Raw genomic sequence first — 27,650 nt, 5'->3', positions numbered from 1 at the left:
CCATCAAGCAGCAGTTCTTTCCAGAGTCTTCGACCTTCCCATGACATCCTTTTAACTATAATTTTAAGAGATAGAATGCATGTGCTATGCATGCAAAGTATGTTCTGCCTCCAGCGCTATGGCCCCATAATGGAAGGTTACGGATGTAAAGACACATTTCCATTTATTCCGATAAAACTAATACAGCAAGTTTAACACTGTGGCTAAGAAACTAAAGGATGAATGGGAAAGTCCTTGGTTCAAATCACGTCTCTGCCATTAACTGAACAAGCCATTCCAAAATGGGGATAGTGAAACTCACCTTTTTTACAAGGTATTGTAAGGGTATGGTTGCCAATGGGCCAGGAAAAAAATGCCCTGTCTCTGAAACAGAGACTTAATGGAAATCCTCTTGTTGGGGTAGCTATAAGTTGGTGGTGACTTGATGGCACACACATGCATAAAGGGACAGGACATAACTGGCAACTCTATGTAAGGACTGTAATAAGACAATGTATGTGAGACACTTTGAACACTTGAAAGTATTATATAAATGCTAAATATTAGGATATGCATCTTATTTTACTATACAACAATAATCGAAAATATAGATTTACATGAAGTTACTGTCTGTTGCTGCACATACTAAGTAAGCAACAACAATAGTGTATTAACAGAGTAACATGGAGAAGGAAGCCACTCTAGCAGCTGTAAGATGACTAAGTCTTGGAGAAACAAATCTAGGAACTAGAGGCATCATATTTAAATAGCATTTTTACCCAAACAAAATGACAACCATCACTACCACCTCAGGAAACACAAGTACAGTACTCCAGTACGTGATATGGAAGGCAGTTATTCGATGATGAGAATGCATCCCATTTTACTGAGTTTGTCTGGGTTTAGTAACAGCACTCCAATTTCCTTCAGAGGTAAATATATGTAGTTACATGATAGGAAGCTTACAGTGCAATCCTAAACACTTGCAACCTTCTAAGCCACATTAACTTCAATGGGCTTAAAAGAGTATAACTTTGCTTAATATTGCCATGTTACATTTCTACCCATGCAACATACAACTACAATAAAATTTCATTAACAATATTTATATCAATAATACAGGATTCATTCACACAACATTCTGATAATGACTTGAATAAACTCACAGGAAACATGGCAATTAAAACTATTAATTCAATTGAATTAAAAACCAGGATCACTCACCATTATTCCAGTAAGCAAGCAGACTCCCTTCCCACAGTATGTATTAGGTACCATATCACCATATCCAATTGAAAGAAAAGTTATTGAAATCAACCACATTGCTCCAAGGAAGTTGCTAGTAACATCCTGTTGATCATGATACCTGAAAAAATATATAATTACTTTATCAGCAGTGCTTTTCTTAGCATCTTTACCCCTATATACTTGAACATAATGCTTACAGGTACATCCAGCGGTGGGGTTCTTGAGTCCTATTATGTGTGCATCTCTGCAGAAATCTGTCTGTCAAATATATGGTTTTTGCTGTCAAAACTGGCAATATTGTTTATCTATTAAGAGAAGTGTGAAAACTGGACTTTGCATTACAAAGAAATATATAAAACTGAGAATTCACCTCTATCAAATTAATTTCAGCTTCACCTATAATTTGTATAGTTTTACCAATTAATTTGAAACAAAATTCATGCCATCATTTAGGCCATGAAGAATACAATGGGCAGATAGACTGCGAAGTTGACAAAGAACATTTGCACTACACTGCTATTGGTATTAATATAAGTGAAAAACAGCAATCTCTTAAATATAAAAGAAAAACACTTTTCACATCTGGCAACTCTTAGAGCACAATTAATGAATGCAGTTCTGGACATATATAAATTATATAAATTACCCAATATTCCTGTATGAATGGTTAGATTCAAACGTTTCCTCACAAAAAAAAAAAAACCCACTTCTGCTCTGGGAAGCATCATAATCTCCCGCCATGCCTCAGACAACCTGGACTACATTTCCCATTGTCCCCAAAAGTACGCCCAAAGACAGAGGTGGGGAGAAAATAATTTATTTATATTATTTTTATTAGAGATTGGGTTTCCAGATAGTCTCAATGATTGCGCACAACCAAAAAGGGAACCGAAACCCAACATGAACAGAAGTCGGGAACCCAAAAGTTGAGCTGCAAAACGATATTAAAAAATCATTACAAATATTTATTAAACAAAGGGCACCAATAATATATTAAAAACAAAGTAAAAACAACACATCTCTAACAGCACATGACAGAATAGACCAAATGCATTTCGACCCAGAGAGGTCTTCCTCAGTGGTCAATATATTGTGTGAAATGCTCTCTTGTATAAGATCAAAATCTAAAGGCTTGCTGGGTGGCAAAGAAAAATCTGTTTGGTGTAACACCAACTAGTGTTTCTAAAGCATCTGTTTTGGAGCCCACCTTCTAAAATATGTATTATCTGAGGCCACCATTCTCAGCTTTTGCCTAATTCTACATCAAGACTGTATTTCCATGTATGTCAGAAAAAGCATGGAGGATGCTGCGCTGGGCTGCTGCCTGGTGTTTGCCCTACCTGTTCCTGCTACCACACAGGGAGCATTCAGCCCACTGCACCCCAGCCACCCCAGATTTGTGCTCCTCCCAGAGCAGCACATTTCTGCTGCACTGTGGAGCAGCATGCACCTTTAAAAATATTTAAGACTGAGGTATTATGAGCCAATGCAATACCATGTTCTCAAAAATATGAAATGCCCCAGAGGGCTCGGCCACACTGTGTAGTGTGGCAGAGCCACCTGGGGCACTTTTCCCCTTCTGGGACACTGTACTCAGGCACGGGTGGAGAGGAGCCAGGCCGGGACGGTCCAATTCTTCCTGAAGTCTCAATGATTGTACCATGGAGCCAATGATGGCCAATTAACTTGGTTAGTTTCTTTTCTGAGCCAGCTAGATGTGCACTGAGGGCAGGAATTTCTTTAGTCTTAACAGTTCACATATTTTAACATGATAAATGTGGTTGTGTTGGTCCTGGGCTTCCCCCTAGTAGCTTGTAGACTATTTAAAAAGACAATCCTAGAAGCTCAGGTAAAATGTATGCCACAGGTTAAGAAAGGTACAAATATGTATTTTACCAGCTTGCATAGTTAATGAACAAAGTAACAGAAGAAGTAAAAGGTAAGAAGATACCCTGAAGTGCTGGAAGGCTAGTCCAAATGAGGTAAATGAAAGTTAGCACAGACTTTGGCAAATAAAGTACAAGTCAATGATCAGACAGGCAAAAGGAGGTTATGAGGAACTTATTGTAAAAAACATAATGAGCAACAATAAAAATTATTCAAATACATTGGTAACAGAAAACCAGCCATGGAGGCAATGGTGCCACTGGATAACCCACAAAAGCTTATACTTTGAGCAAACTTTGTTGGTCTTAAAGGTGTCAATAGATGCAATAGATGCAAACTGTGTTCTGCTGTTTCCCTATCATCCTTTAGCACCAAAAATACATTTTAAAAAATTGCCAGCACAGTGGAAGAAACCATGTTAAAATATGTGAGCAGTTGAGACTAATGAAAATCGGGTCCTCACTGCATATATAGCTGGCTCAGAAAAGAAATTAACCAAAGCCTAATTTGCTTGTCACATCAAGCAAGAAAGAAAGTTAAGAAGAAAAAAAGTTAACCAATGCATTTAAAAAAATAGTTTGCCAGTAAAAGGTAGCTATGCAACTAACAATTATAGTCCTAAGATACATTTATAGCTAAAATGTATAAAATATTGTTTAGCCTTGCTTGTATTGCTCAATCAGGGCCAAAGGTGGATAACTGTGCATAAAAATACTGCACAAAAATTTTAATAAATCAGGAGTTATTGTTTTAAATCTGGATGGTTTACAGGTGGGATTTCCCCCATGACAAACAAGCCTCTGAAAAACAGGATGTCCCTACTGAAATGGATTGTGTGGGAGAGGAAATTCCACGGGAGCAGTTAACGCTTAACACAATTCTATTACTTGGTTACGTAACTGAAATCCAAAAAGATTCAGTTCCTCACAGTGAAATTAGCAGGTGTTCAGCCATTGGCTTCAGTAAGGATGGACTTGCTCATAAAAGTCCTCATGATTTAAATTTTGCAAGGCAAAAAGTTCAGGTTCCTTTGCTGTCCTAGGTTCGTAGAAGAAATGATAGCTGAAGTGATCCTTTCCTAATATGGCTCAAATGAATACTCTGACTTGCAACATTATTTTTGTTCACTGTAGTATCTGTACTGAGTAATACGATTGCTGCCTGCTATCTGAACCCAATTGCTACCCATCAGTCCCACCCTGACAGCTGTTTCACATTCATAAACACCAACAAATAAAAAGAATTAAATGTTACAGAGTCAGCCCTGGCTAGCACTTGGAATGGGTGATCTCCAAGGAATACTAGGGTCATGTGGGGGGCAAGCAATGGCCAACCACCTCCAGATGTCTCTTGCTTGGCAGCCTGACAATCTGAGGATCTCCAGGCTACGTAATATGCCATGCAGTGAACAAATACTTAATAGTTTGTGTAGACCTGCCTGTTTCAGTTTAATCCAGGAGGAAAAGATTTTCAGGAGCCAGTTTGGTGTAGTGGTTAGGAGTGTGGACTTTTAATCTGGTGAGTCAGGTTTGATTCTGCACTCCCCCACATGCAGCAAGCTAGGTGGCCTTGGGCTTGCCACAGCACTGATTAAGCTGCTCTGGCTGAACACTGATATCAGGGCTCTCTCAGCCTCACCCACCTCACTGGGTGTCTGTTGTGGGGAGAGGAAAGGGAAGGCGACTATAAGCTGCTTTGAGACTCCTTCAGGTAGAGAAAAGCAGCATATAAGAACCAACACTTCTTCTTCTTCTTCTTCGAATCATAGAATCATAGAGTTGGAAGGGGCCATACAGGCTATCTAGTCCAACCCCCTGCTCAACGCAGGATCAGCCCTAAGCATCCTAAAGCATCCAAGAAAAGTGTGTATCCAACCTTTGCTTGAAGACTGCCAGGGAGGGGGAGCTCACCACCTCCTTAGGCAGCCTATTCCACTGCTGGACTACTCTGACTGTGAACATTTTTTTCCTGATATCTAGCCTATATCATTGTACTTGTAGTTTAAACACATTACTGTGCGTCCTTTCCTCTGCAGCCAACGGAGACAGCATCCTGCCCTCCTCCAAGTGACAATCTTTCAAATACTTAAAGAGGGCTGTCGTCGTCGTCGTCGTCGTCGTCGTCTTCTTCTTCTTCTTCTTCTTCTTCTTCTTCTTCTTCTTCTTCTTCTTCTTCTTCTTCTTCTTCTTCTTCTTCTTCTTCTTCTTCTTCTAATAAACCAACCCAATTAAAGCAAAGTATAGGCTATTTAAACATTATACAGTTAGACTGATAATAGCTAAAAAATACACAACCTTCTAAATCTGAAGCTTGTCAATCTGATGAGTGGAAAGCTAGCTGTCAGACATACTATTTAAAAGTACATTTTCTTTCTTTCATCCCTAGTCGAAAGTAGTATTATGTGGCTTATTCTTTCCTTTTTTTCCTAAATACACTGATAATTTTATTCTTCGCTTTTAATTTATCCTGTTTTAAAATGAAAAAGAACAAATGTAACTAATCTGATGTAAATCTCACTAAACACAAATCTTTTATTGTTTTGAAAGCCACAGTGAAAGGACTTTAGATCTGGTACCCTGAGTATAAAAGTCACTGATGTCCAATTCTTGGAAATGTTGCATAAGCTCCCTGGTAGGTGAGAATCTTTGCATGGCAAGAAAGCAGTTGGGTTCTGTCTTTTTCACCATGCAGATATTATCGCCTGTAACTAACCATGATTGCCATAATCATTTTATATAAGATGTCATTTGAAGTCTACAGTTATTAGAACTGAACACTTTCTCGGAGCCTGGGCTGCAATAGGCACAAAAGAAATGTACAGAATCATCAACCACAAATACAAACTGCAGTTCTATATGTTACAATTCAGTCTATATACCAGGAAAGTTTTCAGTGGCAATGAGCAGGAAGAGGCCGAGCAACAACGGGCCACTCCTTAAATAGCCGGCCACACAGCCCCCACCCCCTCCAAATCACACGCAAGCGCGATTTCCCGGGGCAGCTGGGAAAGGGAGTTTCCTTCCCAGCCCCAGTGTCCTTGCCATGCTTGTTCCCGCCACGGCAATGGCCCTGGCAGGTAAGTCTTCCAGGGCTTTTTCATGCTATGGTTTGATCTCATGTCATATTATTAACATAGCAGAGGACACAAAAGCAATGATTTTTCTGTGGGATGCATACAGAAGCACAGACTCCTCTTTATGGTGTAATGTCCTGTATTATTATGCTTATTTTTCTATAGCAAGAGGATTTACAGTTCAGTCTTATTCAGACATGCCCTTCTAAGTCCATTGAAGTCTTGAGCTAAATTTACTGAGACACCAAGAGTAAGGTGACCATTAGTGCTGCTTTTCACGGGACTGTCCCGCCTTTGGCAAAATAGTCCCACGTACTTAGAAAATCCCGTGCCGAGCTGCAAAGTGAGCACTTGGCATGGCTCTGCCCAGGATGGCCACCCGGCCTTTGCCAAGCTCAAGTGCTGCACCCATGCAACATACCACGCCTGCCTGGACTTCGCCTTCTTCACAGGCGGGACCTGCAAGGGAAGGGAAAGTGCATGGCAGCACGCAAGCGAGGCGATCTGGGGGGTGTCAGCAGGCGGGGCAAGCAAGCAAACAAGGTGAGCCGGAAAAGGGGGGGCGGGCTTTGTCTTCTCAGCCACCACACTAAATTCTTCCCTGGCTGCCTTCTCTTTGGAGCTCATGGCCTAACCTTCCCAATTTTCTCCCTGGTGCCTTTTCTAAGTGTGCCTGCTTATTGCTTTGTGTATGTGTGTGTGTGTGTGTGTGCATATGCTGGGGTTCTCCTCCTGAGATCTACCCTGCCTTATATCTATCTCAAGCCCTTTTTACAGTTAATTTCCCCTTCCCAGGGTAATCGCTCCCTTTCAGCACATATATTTCAAAATAGGGAAGTACACTTCATTTTAATTATGGCATCCTTTAATAGTTTTCAGTAAAAACAATTCTATTATTAGTCCTAATGCTGACTACAGGCTTTTTGATTGATATTCCTTGAATTTTAGTCTGCATCAAAGAACAAGGGCATAGAAATGCTTATTGCAAGACCAACTTATATGTGCCCCTGAGTTAACTACCCCTCTCACCTGGCACTAACCAGAAGGGGATCTTATACCCAAGAGGGATCTTACAATAGTGCTGTCAAGCAGCCAAGCCCAGGGGTAAGGAATGTGCAAGGCTCCTCAGCTGAATAACTGTAGTAACTACAAGACATGAACTCATTGGAACTAATGGGCACATAGTTCCAGGTACGGCTAAGCAAAATAAAAAGAAATGGAAGGAAGGTCACTGGTTAGTTAACTTACAATCCTTCAACATCTGGTGCAGCCTCAGAGGGAGGCTTACTGTTGCATAGTGAACCTCTCCCCAGGACTGTATTTACAAGCACCATCCTCCTTCATCATTCACACTGAACTTTCTTTTTTGTCTGTCTGTCTCTCTGAACCCCAAACAAAGGAACAGCTCCCCTTTTTAGATCCCCCTCCTACATGGACTGATAGGGCATTGGCCAATCTGGGCGCTAGGAGCCAGAGTTCAAGCTTGCCAGAAGCAGGACAGTCAACTGAGGGATGTTAACACATCAAAGAGGTGGCATGTTTTTCCTTTGGATTGTAAACTATGCTCTCTACACAGCGAAGTGTATCTTTCCCATGCTGTGCTAGTCTTTGGGATGCCATCTACCCTGTCTATCACCATAACTGTCATATTATCGCTGCCCCTCATCTCACAAAGCACCTTTTAAGCAATGACAGCAATCTACAAAAAAAAAATCACTTGAGTGAGAAATGTGCCAAAGAATAAAATAAGTTTTTAAATGTTTTATATTTGTTAATTGAACTTAATTGTTAATTGTTAAAATTTTAAAAAATTACAATACTATTTTTGTGTTCTATGAGAAATTTTGTTGCTCCATATAGAACCTCCCCCCTCCCCACTGGTCAATGGTGTCCTCTTTAGAAATCTGGGCACCTTAACCAAGAGTTCTGTGATTGGATGTTCCCAGCATTTTAAGAAAAATAAATTACAATTGCATAGTTATCAGAGATCAGAATAATGGCAGGAAGCAGAGCTGCAATACAGAAGTATGGCAGAGGAGGGAGGGAGTAGCCTGATTTGTATAAAATGCAAATTGTTTACTAATTATGCAATTTGATCACATTTACTCATGTGTTATTAACCAGTTGTTTTGCATCTCCTGGTAATCACCTGAAAACAAGTTTGGAGAAAAATATCCTGCCCATTTAAAAGAGGCTTAATATGTAGGAAAGAGTAGAGTTTTGGTGGCATGAATGCAGGTAATATCACCGTGCAAATAACACCCCATTATGCCTCTGCTAAAGAGACAGGACATTTTTTTTCTCCAGGCAGATGGCAACCTTTAAAAACATCTGTTCACCTGACACTATTCATTCTAGGATTTGCTCCAGCTTTTTTCCAAAAAACAGCAAAGCTTGTCTGCATCTGCAGCTTTGCATCTTTTCACTTAATATTCATGTGTAGTAGGTTATAATTTTTCTCCAAGGTTGTTAGGTGCTTCCCTGCAACAAGTGAGAGGTGGGATAGACTTACTGGCAGCTGAAGGGCCTAGCATTTCAAGCAACATGCACCCGAAATTACATCACCATGCCACCAGAAAAGGACACTCTGGTATTTGGCAAATATTCTATGATTGAAGCCATTTTTACCATAATTGACCCAGAATTAGCTGCATGCTAACGTCAGGATAACACTGGCATTTGAGCAAAAGCTGTATGGTACAATTAGCTTCTACCATAGAGTTTTGCCCAAAAACTAGTGTTGCCCCAATGTCTCTGACATGCCTACATCACTTACAGGTCACTTTGTAAGTCAAATGGGCATGTCATTGGAACATTGGGTAAGACTCCCTACTCCTGGTAAGTCCACTCCCCATCTCCTGCCAACCATACACTCTGCCATAGACACACTATTCCTAAACCACCTCACAGAATTGTTATGAAGATAAATGTAGGAGTGAAGAGAAATGTTGCATAAATGAAGTAAATATATAAAATATATATACCTGAAGCTGAAACATGGATAAAAGGTAGGTCAGTCAGTGGGTAGGAAGAGTGTGACGTAAGCCCCAGTCAGGGAGTCTCTGCCAGAACTCACCGCTGCCCCAAGCATCTCTGCTGCTGTTTCACCAGGCCTCAGCAGAGCTGCCTGCTTAGGAGGGGAGGCTAGAGTCTGTTACATTTTTTGTACAATGGGCTTTTCAGCTAGTAATACAATAAACTCAAGCCAAACTCAAATCTGCCTCATGATATAAATATGAAAGATACAACAAACCTGACAAAAGTAGTTGACATTGACATATAATGGGGATGTGTTAAAGAAATTCTAGCACAAACTTCAAAGATCTTTAACATGACAAAAATGTATTTGGGGATTTTTATGGACATGAAACAATTTATGCTTCGGAGTTACCATGCATTTCTGTGTGTAAAAATGTCCCATGTACAGAATTGCTGAAGATCAAGCAGAAATCAGTTCATATAATGTCAAACCTATATGTGCATTTTTCCTTTAAAAAAACCAACACTATCCTCACCCTATTTTATGAAGCCAGGGTTGCCAGACCTCTGCTCTGGAACAGGAGTGGGATGAAATAAAAGTCCACCAGATGGATGCCATAACATCACTTTCAGGAGAAATCAAGAAGTGGCAATCAAGTGATTCCTAGAGAGGCATGATGTCAAGGCTTTTCCAAGATCACATACACTCCCCCCAATATTCTTGTCCCAGTCTTCTACTGGTTGCCAGGCAACCCTAAACTATGCAAGATCATCATATAGGATATCAGCACTGTATGCTGCCTGCAAGGAAGCTTTATTTGCAGTGTCCTACTAAGTAGAATCACACTCTTCTAAGGTCTTTGAAGACAATGGACTTAGAAGGATGTAATTCTTAGGACTACCACGTAATCTATGTACTAGTATAACTAGTATATAGCATTCATTTAGAAATGGGCATGAACTGGCTCATGAGCCAAAATTCAGGACAAACTGAATTATATAAATATAGTAAATAAAATTAATACATTTGGGCTGGTTCAAAGCCCTTGAACCAATGCTCATGGAAGGTGCCTTGTCTGAACATTTATTATGATTATAATTATGATTATTAGTTGAAAAGGCCTTTTTAAAAACAGATTGTAGAAGGACAAGAGGGTGAAGAGCGTGGAGGGCCAGGTGGTGAGCTTGGGTGGAGGCCAGGGACCGGCTAGGAGGCTTGGGCATGTTGCGTGGCCAGCATGTAGGAGCCTTGTTGCCCTTCAGCCTTATGGCCCCACTCCCACAGAGCAGGAAGGGCGAGACAGCAAGGTGAGGCAGATGGGTGACGAGAGGTCTCTGCACTGCAAGGAAGGCTGGGACCACAGCAGGGCCACCACAAAGAAGGTTTGGACCAAGAGAGTGCCATCACACAGGACCCATGTCACCTCTTGCAACCCACCCTTGTGCCATTGTTATGGGAGAGTTGGGAGGTCCACGTAAGCCCCAGGTATGATGATGCCTGAAATCAGTCAGGCAATTCAAGCTCTCATATTAGAGTGCATCAAATACGCTTCTATTCTAAAGTATTCTAGAGTGTTGCTTCCATACATCTCACTACAGTGAATCCTGATCATGGCAGTACTATTCTAATAGTGTAGAAATCAACAGGATTAGATAGGAGAAACTGTGCAAAGGATTGCACAGAACGCCAGTTCTACCGCTACTCTGCTAGTGTGTTGCTTCTTCTTTTCATCCCCCGCAACAATACGGCCAAAGGCAGACTGGCCACCAGCTTACTGGGAAAGATCCCAGTGGACCACTGTCCTGAAGGGTCATTGGCAGCATGCAGACCCAAACCCCAGTAGCCCTGATAGCATTGCAAGGACCACTCTGCATAGATCTGACCAGTGACACAACACCAGCATGAGAGTTGGGCAGAGTCTGCACTTACTTTGTTTATTCCATTGTCAATCCTGTTGAATTCAGATCACTTTGAACTCAGATCTTCCTCTTCCCCCCACCTTCCCATTGAAACAGGAAAGTCTTCTGCATGTGGTTAGGGTAGTTCAGAAGGGGGGGGGAGAGCCAAGCCTCTTTCTTTCTTTGCTTGAAGGGTGGGGGAGAGGAGCCAAGCAGGGAGCCTCTTTCTTTTCTTGGAGGGGGGGTGGAGAGAAATTAGGGGCTTCTCCTTTAAGGCAAATTTGTCACATGACCACCTGTGGCCAATCATGGGTCCTCTACCACGGAGGAGAGCCCCAATTCAAAACAATGCGATTTTATAATATATTCAGGGTTAAAAGCACTCTAAGATATCACACAATAAAGGTAGGGTCACTCCGGATCAATCCTTCTTGCTGCAGAAGGGAATTTTAAATCACCTTAAATCCAAACGGAAATCGCATTCTGTGTAGAGGGCAGGGACTGAATCGATCTGGGGTTGGAATAAAAGCTCCATGCAGTTTACACCCTGGTTTAATCATTACTTTCTCCATAGGAGATCAGGGGACATTCTGCTTGGCTTGCCCCTGAGATATTTGAACTTCCTAGTATACTCCTGTATGCAAGAGCTATACCTGCAGAGCAATGTCTAACCTTTCCACACTTCCCGTAGCAAAAAACAGTGATTCAAAGGCTCATATTATTTCATTTTTTACTTGAAGATCATTAACAGTGACTTGACTCTAAAAACAATGCCCAGGCAACAGAGCTCTCATAATTGTTATGGACTACTGGCTGAAATTATAAGAGGGTTGCCAGGATGTTGGGTGTTGTGTTATTGTACTGTCTATTTAAAAATATATGGCTTCTTTTCCATGATATTTCCCCCCCCAGAGAACAGCTCTGGGAGCTGGCAAGAGGTAACTGGGCCAAATCATTATAGCTGGAACTTTTCAGCATCAAGTCCATTACATTTTCATTTTTCTATGGTTAGTGTAATTGATTCATCTACTGAACCCTGCCACATACTGAATTATGAAATAGAGATCACTTTGCAATTTTTTGCAACTGCTGCCAAAATCACTTTATCAGCATCTGTGTTTTGAAACCATAAAATTATGTGTCTACCATGAACATAAGTACGGTAATGGTGGGCATCATGAACACTGGTTGGAGGTTCTGAACATATTCATCCAGCCAGATAAACACTGGCAGTAGATACTTGAGTTTTCAGTGTACGATTCTTGTGACTTTCCACTATATTTACAAATTCATATCTACAGTCTTATCATTGGCTATCACTATGTTCATCTATGGGAATTATCATTAAAATACTGCCCCTAATTTTCTAGTCAATGGAATAAATGTGTGGAAGTTTCTTTTATTTTTGCCAGTAGTTATTTTATTTTTGAATTCCTTTCATGTTGTTAGGAAAAGTAGTAATAGTTATATCATGTTTTGCTGAGTCTTTCTTCCTATTCCATCTGTACAAGATATTTTGCAATTGCTTAGCACCTAACTATTTATGTATGAATTCTTTCATTACAAGCCCATATTTTCTATATCTATATATAGAAAATATATATATCTATACACAGTATGTTGCACTCTTGTACCTGCATAAACTCCCAAGCAATCATGTTACAAACCCCTTTATAATCAGCAGATGTGACAAATTAATTATGTCAGCAGGTTTGCAGCCACCAGACCTGTCCAATATGCAACCAGGAGAGAGAGTAGGGAAGGTAACTTGGGCAGCCTGCATTGAAGCAGAGATCATCGTTAGAAAGCAAATATAATTCAGAGCTGGATGATTGCCTTTAAGAACTAACATGGATAATGAGTTCCTAGTGCTTGGGCATGCTGAGAAGGTGCAGCAGAGTTAATGTTGAGGTTTTGCACACTGAATAAACAATCAATGCCAGCATTTAGTTCTATATTAACTAATAAATTTAATGAACTTGTAATATTGCCATGGAAACTTAGGAAATTTCCACATCCTTTAAATGTAGTGAAATGCTTACTTTTTGTTGTCGTTATATTCCGGCCCCTCCATATGATGTCACCAACATGCAGCAATTGGGCAGTAACTAGCTGGCTGCATCCTCCATTTTAAAGCGCTAGTTGGTGAATCCCAAAAAGTGGATACCAACCTATGTAGCACTAGCTAATGGAGAGCAACCAGCAGGCAACCAGTGGAGGGAAGTTATGGAGGCTAAAACACGCTAAAGCCGCCTGCCTTGTCTCGCCCTTGCAGCCACCTCTTTCTCCTTGTTCCCGGGGATGGGAATGTCTTTTAAAAAATGCCTAACATTCTGGAGCAACAAATAGGTGGAGAAGCATGAAGGCGATGCGAGAAATAATTTCCCCCCCAACAATGTAGAAGCATGTCTCTTTAAAGATCCCCCCCCCCAAAAAAATGAGATTCATTTTTTAAATTATCAAGAGTTGTGATTCCATAAAGGGTAGCGTTCAAAAAGCGCTATGTATCTATGATTAGATGCATAGGCATAGCAATGGAGAAGTATGCATTAAAAAAAAATTAGTGGGCATTGCAGAACCTGTAAGCATGAAGAAAGGGGATTGGCTGCCTGCCTTGATTGACAAGCGGAAGAGAGTTGCATATAAACCACGTTGCTCTATTCCGCCATTTCCAGCAGCACTTGTGGAGGGTGAGAAGCGCAAAAAGGTGGCAAAGAAAGAAGAGCAAGGTATCAAAGAGGTGAGGAGGGGCCAGGAGGCGCGATTATATTTAGTGTTACACCATTCAGCTGGCATAATGCTATTTTACTAATGTGTGGAAATGACCTTAGATGTGATGCAAATGAAAAAAAAATGTGTTCCTGTAGTGAAACAGACCTTTCGACACAAAACTATACTATTATTTCAATGGCACTTTTATAATGTACGTTGTATACTGCATTTCATTTTTCATCTATTTATCCTCATAAAAATCCTAAAGTAGATTTCCCATTACTACCTCCAAAACTTAATTTTTTTAAATTTTCAGATATTTTTCTGCAAACCTGGGAAATATCCCAAGTTTGCTGAAAAACCTGTTTAGCCTGCATGTGGCCCCAATAAATGGATTTAGGAATCTGCAGATGGGGCCCACATGTAGTTAATTATAAATACATGCATTTTTGACACACCCCCAGCCCACCTTTTGCAGTCAACCTTGACAAACAGAGCAACAGATGCTCAGACAATGTGAGCAATCACACTCTTTCTACTCATGAGGGTGGCTGGAAACATGGGATTAGTCCCATCTTTCCAGCTGTCTTTAAGGCTGTCAGAGCATGCTTGGTGGGACTGTCTCAGCAGCTGCACTCTGACAGCCTTGAGAATGGCTGGAAAGGTGGAAACAGATTGTTGTTTGCCTGAACGATGGGAGCAAAGTCACCTTTGCAGTAATTCTTGCGGAAGTTACACGTAATCTACGATATTTTGTTCCAAGATAGCCCATCATCTACTTGGACTGCCACGGTCTCTCCTAAATTACAAATGGATATTTTCTTCAATTCCTGCTACTTACTAGAAGGCATCTGGCACTGTACACTGGCTTAGTTAAAACACTTATTGTAACACAGAATATTTATATCCTGATTTCTAATTTAGTTTTGATATGGGCTTTGTTATGTAACATATATTAGATAAATTAAAATGCAGCAAATGTGCCATTTGTCATTAAAATATGGCTGTTTGGTAAATTGCTACTGAATTAAAGAAACATCTAAAAATGTAGTGCATTGATTCATATGTTTGCTGAACTTTTTAAAATACTCAAAGCTTCCTTAACTGTCCAGCATTTTCTTGTTATGAGAGATAGTGGCCATAGTGTCTTTCAAAGGTCTCTTATCTATTGGTGCTTGCATGCTTGGAGAATAGTACATTTACTGAACAGTGAGTTGTCTTTTAGCCATGAGACTCCCATTAACCTTATGTTCAGCTGTATGGTGAACCCTTCACAATGCTTTGAAATTTGCCTCTTCTTTCTGCCTCTTATCACAAAGAGCAAAATATTCCTCTGTTGGAATAAGAACGCAATAAAATGAGTTCCATTTGTTCAGAAAACCTAGATACAAGACATTTTTGTTCCTGGAAAAAGTTAAAATAGTTTCTGAAGTAACTAGAAATTAAATTAAATTTGGTCAGTCCATAGTTTTATAATCTTTTTCTAAACAAATAAGATTGTGCAAACCATTTAGGAAAGCCAGACTACACCAAAATATCACTTTCCAGATTTGCTTGCAAAGCAGACTTAGACCCACGGGCCAGAATGCCTGCACTGACAGCAGCAGGGCATCCGGGAAAATCCCCGATTATGCATGCCCCCACCGCCAGTGCGGGCATGGCCCAGCCCAGGGCCAAAGAAGGCCCACATTATCAGAACGTGGGAATTTCCGCGGTCCCTGGGATACTGTGAGCACCAGCAGGGGCTGGGGTGGGCTGGTGCTGTGCATAATTGACAGCGCCAAACCTTTCGGCCTGCCTGGCCTCAACCTACAGTGTGCCTGTAGGGACACCACACACCCCTGCGAGCTCTGTGGAGCTGTGGACCCGGCATGGGCGTCCCCCTGCCCCTGCCGTTGCATGCAGTGTGGTGTCTCTCACCCACGGCCGCTGCCACGGCCAGGCAGCATCCCAGGCTTCCCGGCCCCTGCACACAGTGCATGTGCATACACTACGCCGGGGCTTTGATGTACACCGGGGAGCCACACCCCCTTGCATACATGGGGAACAGCATGGCGGTCGCCCGGTGTAGCAGCAGCCGTGCATAATAGGTCTCATAATGGATACATAGTTTAGTTGTAAATCCATAATATGAGGATATGCCAATAATTCATGGGTGCATTTTAGTGCAAGAAAGATAAAGGAAACAAGATTTTTCCCACTCCAGGCTTTTATGGTTACCAGCCATCAGATGTCAACCAGTGGGAATCCTAGAATGTCACTTTGATGTCACACCAAAGATGTAATGTCACTTCCAGGTATTTGGTGGAAGTGACATCGTACCAATAATGCAACAACACTTAAAAAAACATTTTTTGCCCTGCAAGCCCCCAGCAGCCAACAGACAGAGAGGCTGGAAATGCGAGATCTGATATTTTGACCTGTTAGTCCCATTGCAGGAAATAGTGTTGACATTAGTTTATTTATTTATTCAATGTATATACCACCCCTCACTATGACAGCCTTAGGAGCCGGAAACTGACCAGGGATGCAATTGGACCATTGGGCAACAATGAAATTAAAAGAGCATTAAAGGAGAATAACACCACTGTTGAGAAACTCAATAAATTCTTCTCATTGGTCTTTAGTGCTGAAGATATAAGTCAAATACCTATTCCTGAATGCATATTTTCAGGAGAGGGTGGGGAGATAAAGGAAATAGTGGTGAAAAGGGAGGAAGTAATACAATATATAGACAAACTGCAAACTAATAAATCATCAGGACCAGATGGTAGTCATTCTAGTTTTTGAAAAACTCAAATCTGAAATTGCTAACCTATTACTTAAGATATGAGGACTAACAAAGGACTGGAGAGTAGACAATGTAACACTAAAGGATCCTGGGTGGATCCAGGAAATTATTGGGCAGTTAACTTGACATCTGTTCCAGGTAAATGGATGGAAAGCATCATTAAAGAAAATTTGTCACACATATAGAAGGACAGGCCCTGCTGAATAAAAACCATCATAGCTTGTACAAAGGTAAGCCTTTTAGAATTCTAAGAAAGTGTCAATGAATTTGTGGACAGAAATGAGCCAGTAGACATTGTTTATCTGGATTTCCAGAAGTCTTCTGATAATGAACCTCACTAAAGACTACTGAGCAGACTTCAGAATTATGAGATAAGCAGATATCTTCTTACTAGCAACAAAGCCCATTTATTAAAAATGGGCTTTGAAAGGGGAAAGGGGGCAAGGGAACCCCCCCCCCCCAACCTGAAGCTCACCTTAGGAGGTCTTAGGTGGCAGAGAGCGGTGGGTGGGTGCAAGGGGGGAGGAGAGTGGTCCCCTGGTGGGCGCACAGGAAAAGAGGCGGGCACCAGAGAGGGCCCATTGGCCCCGGAAGGCCTGGTGCCGCATGTGTGATGCGGTGCAAGGCCTTCCCGGGGCAAGTGGACGCTGCAGGCACCCCCCCCCCCCGCCAGGCACACCAGTGGAGAGCATCCCCCTGGGCCAGGAAGCACCCCGTCTCCCCCACCCCGAGTACTTCCCTGTGGCCTGGAAAGCACATCCAGAACCTTGCAGAGCGCTCCCTCTCCCCTGCCCCCCCCATGGCCCAAGCACCCCCTGTGGCCTGGAAAGTACACCCCGGTCCTCTGTGAGGCCCCGGGTGTGCTTTCCAGGTTGCAAGGAAGCGCTTCCTCTCCTCCCTCCCCGTGGCCCAACTGAGCTATTAATGGCAAGAAATCATGGCCTCCCTTCAGTACTAAAATAGTATGCCTCTTTAAATCAATTGTTGGGTAGCACGAGCAGGATGATGCTGTTGCAGACTTCCTATTTGTGGGTTTCATAGAAGTAGCTCATTGGCCATTGTGTGAACAGAATTATGGACTACGTGGACCTTTGGTCTGATGCAGCATGGGTCTTATGTTTTTACAAGAATCCAACTGAGAGACACAATAAAATCAGAGTCCAGTAGCACCTTTAACACCAACAAAGATTTATTCAGGGTGTGAGCTTTCAATTGCAAGCACTCTTCCTCAGACTAAGAACTCCTTACATGACCAATAAAATCAGAGTCCAGTAACACCTTTAAGACCAACAAAGATTTATTCAAGGCATTAGCTTTCAAGTGCAAGCACCCTTCGTCAGACATAAAAGGGTGCTTGCACTCGAAAACTCACACCTTGAATAAATCTTTGTTGGTCTTAAAGGTGCTACTGGACTCTGATTTTATTGTGCTACTTCAGATCAACACGGCTACCCATTTGAAACAACTGAGAAACAATTCATTTGAAGATCTACTCCACTCAATTGATGGTACCACATCCATGTGGACTTTGACTCCATTGTTAATTCAGTGACCTCAGTAGAGGCCTTAAGGCCACGCATTTGTCTAAAGTTGGATAATTTTCAATTTTTGATCTCCAGGGATATAAACACAGCACTTGCCATAACCAGCCCTCTTGTGCCATGTTCATTTGGCTTGTGTGACCAAGTGAGTATTAATTGATGGCCTGAGTTCAAAACACAGTAAACAATTTGCTGGCAAAAAAGGAACCACCAACTATAATAGAAGTTAGATTCAGGTGGATAGCCATGTTGGTCTAAAGCAGCAGAACAAAATTTGAGTCCAGTGGCGCCTTTAAGACCATCAGAGTTTTATTCAAGGTATACTCTTTCATGTGCATGCATGCTTATTTAGATACAATGAAATGGAAGTTACCAGTCCATAAATATAGGTAGAGGAGGAACAGTAAATAAGCAAATGACATAATGAAGATGTTTAACAAATTCAAGAATCCTGGGTACTTTCCGCACTGGGCTATTTATACTGTCAGTCCGAATAAAAGAAAAACCCTCTGCAATGCAGTTTAAATTTTCCCTCTGCAATGTCTATGTTTGATCCGTGGTGACACTAACTATCTGGGAGTGGATATAACTTGCTACATCTGAGAAAAGCACTCCGAAAGCCCCAGTATTTCAAGTGTAGATGTCAGTATTTTTCCAGATTAATTTCCTTCCCCTTCTCTGTGCCTCCAACGCAGATGTAGCATGGTAGTATGTCGCTGATTGGTCCGGGCATCAACTCAAACACTGGAGGAAAACTGGTTCCTGGCTGCCATCCCCTCACAAGATTTATTTTTGCCCTCATTTTTTAAGTGACTGTGTGCCAAAAGCCCACATGTTTATGTGCAGAGATTTGCATTTTGGGTTGTCTCCCCACCCCCTTGTTCTCCTCTCCCTCGCTCGCTGAGGAAAAGAAAAATCAACAAGCAGCCTCATGCTCCACTTGCCCCTCCCCCGGCATGCTTTGGCTGTAGAACTGAGAGACAAAAGACAGGAAATAAACCTCTCTTCAGCTTTTTGCTCCTTCAATTAGGGCTTCACACAACTGCTGTTCCCTGCCTCCCCCTTTGCACAGCATCCCCATTCAAGAAGGAAGTCAATCAATCAATATCAATCAATCTCAAGAAGGAAGGAACCAGAAAATGACGTGCAGAAGACATCTTCTGTTTCAAATTGTGTCATGCCCACAGCTGCGAAATAGGCCTTTGACAAACATACACTGCCCCTATCACTCCTCCTCCAATGGACTGGCAGATCAGGTAGTGCAATCTGTAAAGAGAGGTCTGCAGCACATGGGACATATACCTCTTGAGACACAGGTAGCCAGACTTCTAGTGTGATACCAAATGACTCTCCATGCAACAACTAGGGTTTCTCCACCAGAACTCATGTTTGGTCAATTGCTACAATCACATTTTGATGTTTTGCAACCTCCAGCAGACATTAGGATGCTCAATTATGGTGGTTTTATTGTGTTTTATTCTTTTACTATGTAAACCGCTGTGACCCAAATTGGGAATGATGGTATAAAGGTAAAGGTATCCCCTGTGCAAGCACCGAGTCATGTCTGACCCTTGGGGTGACGCCCTCTAGCGTTTTCATGGCAGACTCAATACGGGGTGGCTTGCCAGTGCCTTCCCCAGTCATTACCATTTACCCCCCAGAAAGCTGGGTACTCATTTTACCAGCCTCGGAAGGATGGAAGGCTGAGTCAACCTTGAATGGTGGTAAAAGGTAAAGGTAAAGGTATCCCCTGTGCAAGCACCGAGTCATGTCTGACCCTTGGGGTGACGCCCTCTAGCGTTTTCATGGCAGACTCAATACGGGGTGGTTTGCCAGTGCCTTCCCCAGTCATTACCGTTTACCCCCCAGCAAGCTGGGTACTCATTTTACCGACCTCGGAAGGATGGAAGGCTGAGTCAACCTTGAGCCGGCTACTGGGATTGAACTCCCAACCTCATGGGCAAAGCTTTCAGGCGGCTGCCTTACCACTCTGCGCCACAAGAGGCTCTTAAATGGTGGTATACAAATTCAATTAATAAATAATAAAAATAAATAAAATCAACTGTCAGGTTTCTGTTGGCAACCAGTGGGGGACAGGGGGACTTATGAGGAGAAAGAGAAAGTCCTAGGCCTTTTGACCAGCATTGCTGATGTCATCACATCAGTGATACATGGGCAACACTCTGGTATTTGGGCAAAAATTCTATGGTAGACAACAGAGAGTATGCCTACCACATGATTGGCAGCTAGGGGTAAGGCCTGGCAGTGGGAGAACCTCGCCCCCACTGATAGGGTCCCTGTATTACAATCCCTAGTTGAGGAAGGATTTAATGCTAGATGTTCTGACTCTTGGAAGTGATGGGAGGAGAAGATAGCAGTGAAACCTGTTGTTTCCCAAAATCTGCTTTCCCAGGCTATAGCTATAGTTGTCCCAACTTATACGTCAGAGGACGTTCAGAGAGGCCAATTATTCAAAAGCATATCAAGTACTCAATGCAAAGTATATTTAGAGAAGTGCTCAGTTCATTTCTTTTCTAAGCTACAAGAAGAGAATAAAGCATGTTTAACTGGAATTTTTTGAAGAAAATGGACTGGTGCAGCTCTGTCTAGGATTGAATCATAGACATATTGTCTTTGTGCTCAGTTGTGATCCTAGGATATATCATTCAGTGGAAGCATTTCAGTAAAGAAGTTTCAGCTTGCTCTTTGTTGTTTGGCATACCAGCATTTGGGGTAGCATGACTATTTTCTTTTGCAAATTGAAATGACAATATAATAAATTGCTCTATCCTTACTTATGAACTCAGATCTTGGAATGTAAATATGTAAACAGCAAAACAAACCATTCTTTCATCTAATTAACATTTACATTTAAGGATCTGAAATAAAAGCTAGAATATAAAAAACTGTATTGGTACAGTTATAAATCAAGGTGATAATAAACCAATGTTTGATCACTTTTATAATGAATTTTTATGGCTAGTTTCACAAAACTGAAGGAATGTGATCACAATTAATGTTTCAATTTAACCAAACCAAAGGAAATGACGGATACTGGCTTTAGTGCATAGTGAGTATAAATACTGAATATTTCCTTTGCACTCTGTTCTAGTGTTATTTTGCTAGATTAGTTCCCCCTCCCCATCCAGTAAGCCATGAAAATTGGTTTGCTTTACTGTAATTTCAAATTGATTCCATCAATTATACTAGAAGATCACTAGCATAGGCTATTGTTTTTATAATATATTAAAAGTATAATGCTCAAGGCTCTAATTAGTACTTGCTTTTTCTAAGCAATGGGCAACAAAGGCTCAGAATGCGACTCCTGGGGACACTAAAAGGACCAGAAGATAGGAAGCAAAATGACACCAATCCAAAGCTTCCTGTGTTATGTGGACAGATGACTGTACTAAATACAACAATGGCAACTTGTGTGATTTAAGCTGCAGACTTTATTATTTGGTGAAAATGCCACTTTAATTTCTTTTAAATTCAATGGGCCTCCTGATGAATGTATTATTAAACTTCATCTCATAAAGCAAATCTATCTTTTTCATTTTATACACAGTCTGCGGAGTTAAGTATAGTCTGTGGCTGGAAACAGAATGTGCAGTGATGTTACTTTATATAGTTAAAAAGATCCAGGGGTGCAGGTACACAGAAGCACACATACCCCCAACTAAATGCACAGGCAAAAAAAAGCAATATAATTTGGCCAAATTCATCTAAGGCAAGGGTCATCAACCCCTGGGCCGAAGACCGGTACTGTGCCGCGAAAGCCTCGGTACCGGGCCACGAGGGAAAGGGAGGCACCTCCTTCTCCCCCACACACAGTACGGCGCTCGCTGCACTGGGAGTGATCAGCCGCTTCGTCAGTCGATCGCTCCTGCGTAGCAAGCATTGCGCTACGGGGGGGAGGGAGTTGCAAATGCGCAGGTGTGGCAGCTCTGACGAAGCAGCCGATCGCTCTGGCATAGCGAGCGCCATGCTGCGGGGGGGGGGAAGCTCAGGCACTGGCAAATGTGCAGGCATAGAGCTGCCAAACCTGCGCCTCCCTCTCCCCCCCCCCCCGCAGCACGGCACTCGCTACACCGGAGCGATCGGGGGGAGAGGGAGGCACAAATGCGCAGGCATAGCAGCTCCATGCATGCGCATTTGTGCAGCAGCTGTGTGCATGCACATTTGCCCCCCATGCACCGGTGCCCAGGCCTCCATCTCCCCCCCTCTGGTGGACCAGTCCCCAGCCTGGAAAAGGTTGGGGCCACTGATCTAAAGGATGCATCTAACTCTGCAGGTGAAAAAAAAAATTATGAACTACAAATGATTCTATGCTTTATATAAAATGCTGTAATGACATGAGCAATCATGACTTGGACAAAAGTTGCAGTATGTAAGCAGGCACAAAGATGGTGATGGGCTTGTGATGGACTTTGCCAGATAATCTTGAGGTGACCCAATAAAGAATTCATGTTGTGTATAATCAACAGAGTTTGCAGCAGGTCTAGTGGTGAATAGTTCATCTCTTCAAAGCCATGTGATAGTGGAAACACACTTGCAGATCCCATAAAGCATAATTCTTAGCAAACGTAACAGTGCAAACTTTGGTTGGATTGTTCCTAAATTAACTACACCATCACCATCACCATTATTATTATTATTATTATTATTATTATTATTATTATTATTATTATTATTATTATTATTATTATTATTATATTTTTATACCACCTCAGTCCCATAATGGACTTGGGGCAATGTCCCTAGTTTTATTGGCTCCTAGTTCTGTCTTCACTGAAAGGATTTTGTTACCAAATTTCTGATAAGATACTTTATTTAGTTTAAAATACTTAATATATAACTGTTTTCTATATGTGATAAGATAGATATTTGATAAGATATGTGATAAGATTGATATTTCGATTAGAAGAACTGAAATTTCTTTTTGTAAATCAAGTCTGAATTTTCATATTTTGTTCCATATTACAGTCTGTTCCAGCTGAAAGACCATCCATTTTTTACTGGTTTGTTCATAGTCAGTATCTTTTCCACTTTAAAAACAGAATCTATAACTGGGTACATTTATTCCAGTATCCCAGTAAAATATCCATCATACTGCTAAACAACATTTCTTTAATTAAATATTAGAGATGGGCACAAACTGAACCAAAAAGCAAAATTCAACATGAATTCATCATGGTACATGTATGAAGTTAATGATAGTAGACTATACATGATAGTAGACTTTCTCTCTCTCTCTACACACACACACACGTATAAAATAAAATGAATTTTTTGAACTTTAAAAGCAGTTCATGGTAGTTTGTTGTGGTTCATGAATGGAGCAAAAATGAGGGTCTCCAAGTCTCATTAAAGCCCCTGCTTTCTGTTTCTCACAAAAGCTGCAAAAACAGCTGAGTGGCAGGGATATGCTCCTCACTGCTCAGCTGTTTCAGACTGTTTTCAAAGGGACTGCAGAACACAACCAAATGGCTGAGTGGCCATTTTGTGCAGCCTTGTACAGTCTCTTTAAACTTTAAAGACAATCCAAAAGAGCTAAGCAGCAGACAGCAAGTTTAAAGGGTGTGCACAAGACAGCCTGAAACAGCTGAGCAACAGGGAGCAAGGCGCTCTGCATCACTCAGCTGATTTTTGGGCTTTCTACAAATCCTAATTAGGCCCTTTCATGAACCAGTTTGGTTTGTGAACAAACTTCCTGGTTTTAGGAAGGAGTAGTATGTTTTATTACGGTCATAGACCAGCATAAGATGAAACAAAAATATCGATTAAAACCAGGAATTAAAACATCTTAAAAGTTAACAATAGAAAATAGAATAAACACAGCTGTCCAGTTCACTCAAAACAGACCATTCTATTACGAATTTTGATCGCTGCTGCGCAGAACTTGGCAACTCTATAAGTTGTATTATTTTCTGTATCTGCAAGCAGCAGAGAAATGTAAAATTCTCCTGAGCCCCCTGGGAATCTGCCTAGCAGCGGAAGAATTAGACTAGTATAGGATCGACATTGAAAGAGAACATGTTCCATGGTTTCTACATGTCCAGAGCCACAGGTGCATTTCCTTTTGGTATAGGGTATTTTCCTATATCTTCCTTCTAATACCGCCGAAGGGAAGGCATCACAACATGCCAAAGTGAAGGCCCTCCTATGACTAGGTACATCAAGCTTGGCCAGGTATGCCATAGGGAGAGATGAATATCTATTGGGTTCACTAATAATGAAAGATGGGTTATTAGCTAGGTCCTGTTGGCGTTCTATGTCAGTCAATCTCTGCTTAACAACTTCTTTGGCCTGATCATATCCCATACTTAGTAGGAGCTCAGGAGAGAACCCCAAGAGTGCAATTTTAGCTCTGATGTTTCGTTGCCATGACGATTGATAGCCATCCTCCGTTGTTAGTGGGGCAAGGCCACGAGGGAAAAAGGACAATCTAAGCCAGTAATTTAAAGCAGTCAGCCATACTCTAGCCTCCATCTTCATGAAACCTGTCTCAAGTCTCAGAGTAACATTGGAGACACACTTTGGCACTTGAAGAGCAGATCTTAAAAATTTAGATTGAACCCTCTCTAAAGGGGCCAAGTTTGAGAGGGGGCCCAACTGTGTGCCATATAATAGTTGTGATACTGCCTTGGCTTCAAATAATTTGAGTGCTGCAGGTATATATTGTCCACCTTTTGATCTAAAAAACTTAAGAATGGCATTTGCACTTTTCTGTGCATTGTTGGCCACATAGTCCCCATGGGCTTTCCAGCTACCAGAGGTCTGAAAGACCACCCCTAAGTATTTGAAATGACAGACCTGTTCAATTCTGTGCCCATCAATGATCCAGGAATGTCTCTTAGGTTTTTTAGCAAATGACATAATTTTGGTTTACTGGTAATTTAGTTCTAAGTGGTCCATTTTACAGTATAGTATTAAGACTTTCAGGGCTCTTAAGTTCAACAGCTGTTTTGGATAAAATTACTGCATCGTCTGCATAGAGCAGGGTTGAAAGAGGTCTTCCAGCAATTTTTGGGGGGTGGAAATTAATGTTACAGAGGTGGCTCACCATATCATTGATATAGAAGTTAAAAAGTGGGGCCAAGATGCATCCTTGTTTAACACCGTTTTGTGTTTTAATATCTCTGGAGAGATGACCTTCAGGGTTGCATCATACTTTAAGGGAAGTTTCCTTATGCAGTGTGCGTATTAAGTAAAGGAGACGGCGATCAAGTGAAGAGTTCTTCATTTTTTCCCAAAGTTTGGTTCGTGATATGGAGTCAAAAGCAGCTTTAAAGTCTATAAAAGCAGCATAAAGGGGATAAATATTGCAGGAGAGATGTTTTTCAATAAGATGGTGCAATACCAGGCATTGGTCTATAGTAGATCGGCCCTCTCTAAAGCCCGCTTGCTCCTCTGCAAGTATGTTTTCCTGTTCTAGCCAGTCTTGAAGTTTGGATTGCAGATGTCTTGCATATAGTTTGCTGATAATATTGAGGAGACTGATGGGTCTGTAATTTGCAGGATCATTTTTCTTCCCTTTTTTATCTATTGGGACAATAATTGCAAGTCCCCAGTCTTTAGGAATAAGTCCGTAGGTATCAATGCAAGTAAAAAGTGAGGCCAAAATAGGAACCCAAAAGTCAAGGTTGTTTTTTATAGCCTCTGCTGGAATTAGGTCTTCCCCTGGAGCTTTCCCTGGTCTTAGCTGTGCAATTAGGCTCTTTATCTCAGCCTCAGTCACTGGTGCCCATGCTGGTAGATTTTCTATAGATTGATTAGGGCATCCTCTATCGCCTGGAGTATCCGTATAGAGTTCCTGAAAATGAGTCTCCCAGGCTTCAGGGGAGATGTGACACTCCACTATAGATGATCCCTTTCTTTGGGAGCATGATGTCAAATGCCAAAATGAGGCTGGATCTTTAGATTTAACAGCTTGTATAAGACGTGACCAGTTATTTTTCATGGCTTCCTTTTTCTTATAAGCTAGCAATTGCTTATACAGTCTTTTTTGATGGAGAAGATCCATTGCAGTTGTTGAGGTAGTATTAGATATGAATGCCTGGTAAGTAGAAACAAGAGCTTTCCTAGCAGTCCTTATCAAACCATGATCTCGAATAATAATGCTTCTGTCTTACAAATATACTGTCTTTGTGGGATAAATGCTGGTAGATTTCTTGGGTAAGAACACTATAATTTTCCAGAAAAACAGCTGGAGTTTTGGCTGTTATTAGAGTAGTTCGAAGGCATTGTAGACGATCTGTGTCCAGTAAGTCAGTTGTTGATTGATTTAGTTGAGGAGTCCACTTGGCACGAGAGTAGGATCTACCTGTTAGCATTAAGGCGGGCTGATAACAGTCCTCAATATGAAGCCTTTGAGTAACAACATTTATATTAAGCATGACTGGAAAATGGTTACTGACAAATTTAGGAATAACTTTTAAGTTCTTAACATATGGAAGAAGATCCCTAGATACAATCATGTAGTCGATAGCGCTCATTCTAGCCCCGGATAAATAGGTAAACTCAGCAGGATTGTCTCCCTCTATGGCACCATTTAGTATATGGAGATTTAGCCTACAGGCTATTTGGGCTAAGCAGAAACCTGAAAAGTTTGAAATCTTATCATTGGAGCATCGTGTGAAAAGAGTTCCGGTGTCTTCATGTGAAGGGGGTAAACATTTATTTTGTTCATAAAGAGTATAGTCATCTGGGCCCAATTTGGCATTAAAATCCCCTCCCAAGATTATAGATGCATCTGAGTTTGACAGGATAAGATCAGCAATATACATTTCTAATTCTGCCCACATAGCTTTAATCAAGAGTTTCTGTTTCAAGGGGGTCAGATATACATTTATTATCAGGAGACTGTGGTTTTTAAATTTAATTTTCATTGCCATAGCATTATTCTTAAAGGAGGGAAGAGCCTTCAGTTCAACATTAAGCTTGGTGGATGTTAAGATTCCCAGGCCTCCTTTTGCTCTCCCATATTTTTCCCTGGTTCTGCTGCGGCAGAGAGTGACTGAAATCCATTTATAATCAGGTCTTCTACAGTCCATGTTTCCTGAATCAATATGACATCATAGTTTGAAAGAAAGTTATTAAAACATGGATCCCTAATAGCTATTTTCCACCCTGGAATGTTCCAAGTTAGAAAAGTAATCCTATGCTGGTTTTAGGAAGGAGACATATAAGGACATGGGAATAAAATACCCTGATGTTAATGAAACAACAGTTCTACTATATGTCTCCTTATTATTGTCTACCATTACATTAATATCTTTCTATTGCACAATTGAACTATTTAAACTAGAGAGCATAACAATACTGACAAAGATCTATCATCAAATAAATTAATGTCCAAAATGAGCTATAAGGAAATACAAAAAGTCTCTGTTGACTGAAATATCATGTTAGTAAAAGTGGGATGCATTCTGTTTAGTATCTTGGGATGTTATAATAAGGTAATACACTTAAAATGCACCAGAAGAGAGAAACAAAGGAACAGGAATCAGAAATAACATAAAATACAAAACAATGAACA

The 27,650-nt window shown here is 41.3% G+C and overlaps 1 protein-coding gene across 1 annotated transcript in view; it reads right to left on the bottom strand.

Annotated features, from left to right (window-relative positions):
* KCNN2 (potassium calcium-activated channel subfamily N member 2) overlaps nucleotides 1-27,650 on the bottom strand; it is a 99,347-nt gene that overhangs the window by 44,280 nt on the left and 27,417 nt on the right. Inside the window, exon 4 of the mRNA XM_077344319.1 lies at nucleotides 1,204-1,345. Within this exon, the coding sequence (XP_077200434.1) occupies nucleotides 1,204-1,345 (142 nt within the window). The remainder of the gene's footprint in view (nucleotides 1-1,203; nucleotides 1,346-27,650) is intronic.

The sequence above is a fragment of the Paroedura picta genome, chromosome 7 (genome assembly GCF_049243985.1).
Source record: "Paroedura picta isolate Pp20150507F chromosome 7, Ppicta_v3.0, whole genome shotgun sequence".
Taxonomy (NCBI): Eukaryota; Metazoa; Chordata; class Lepidosauria; order Squamata; family Gekkonidae; genus Paroedura; species Paroedura picta.
The sequence above is the reverse complement of the archived record's forward strand: the minus strand, read 5'-3'. Positions and strand labels throughout refer to the sequence as shown.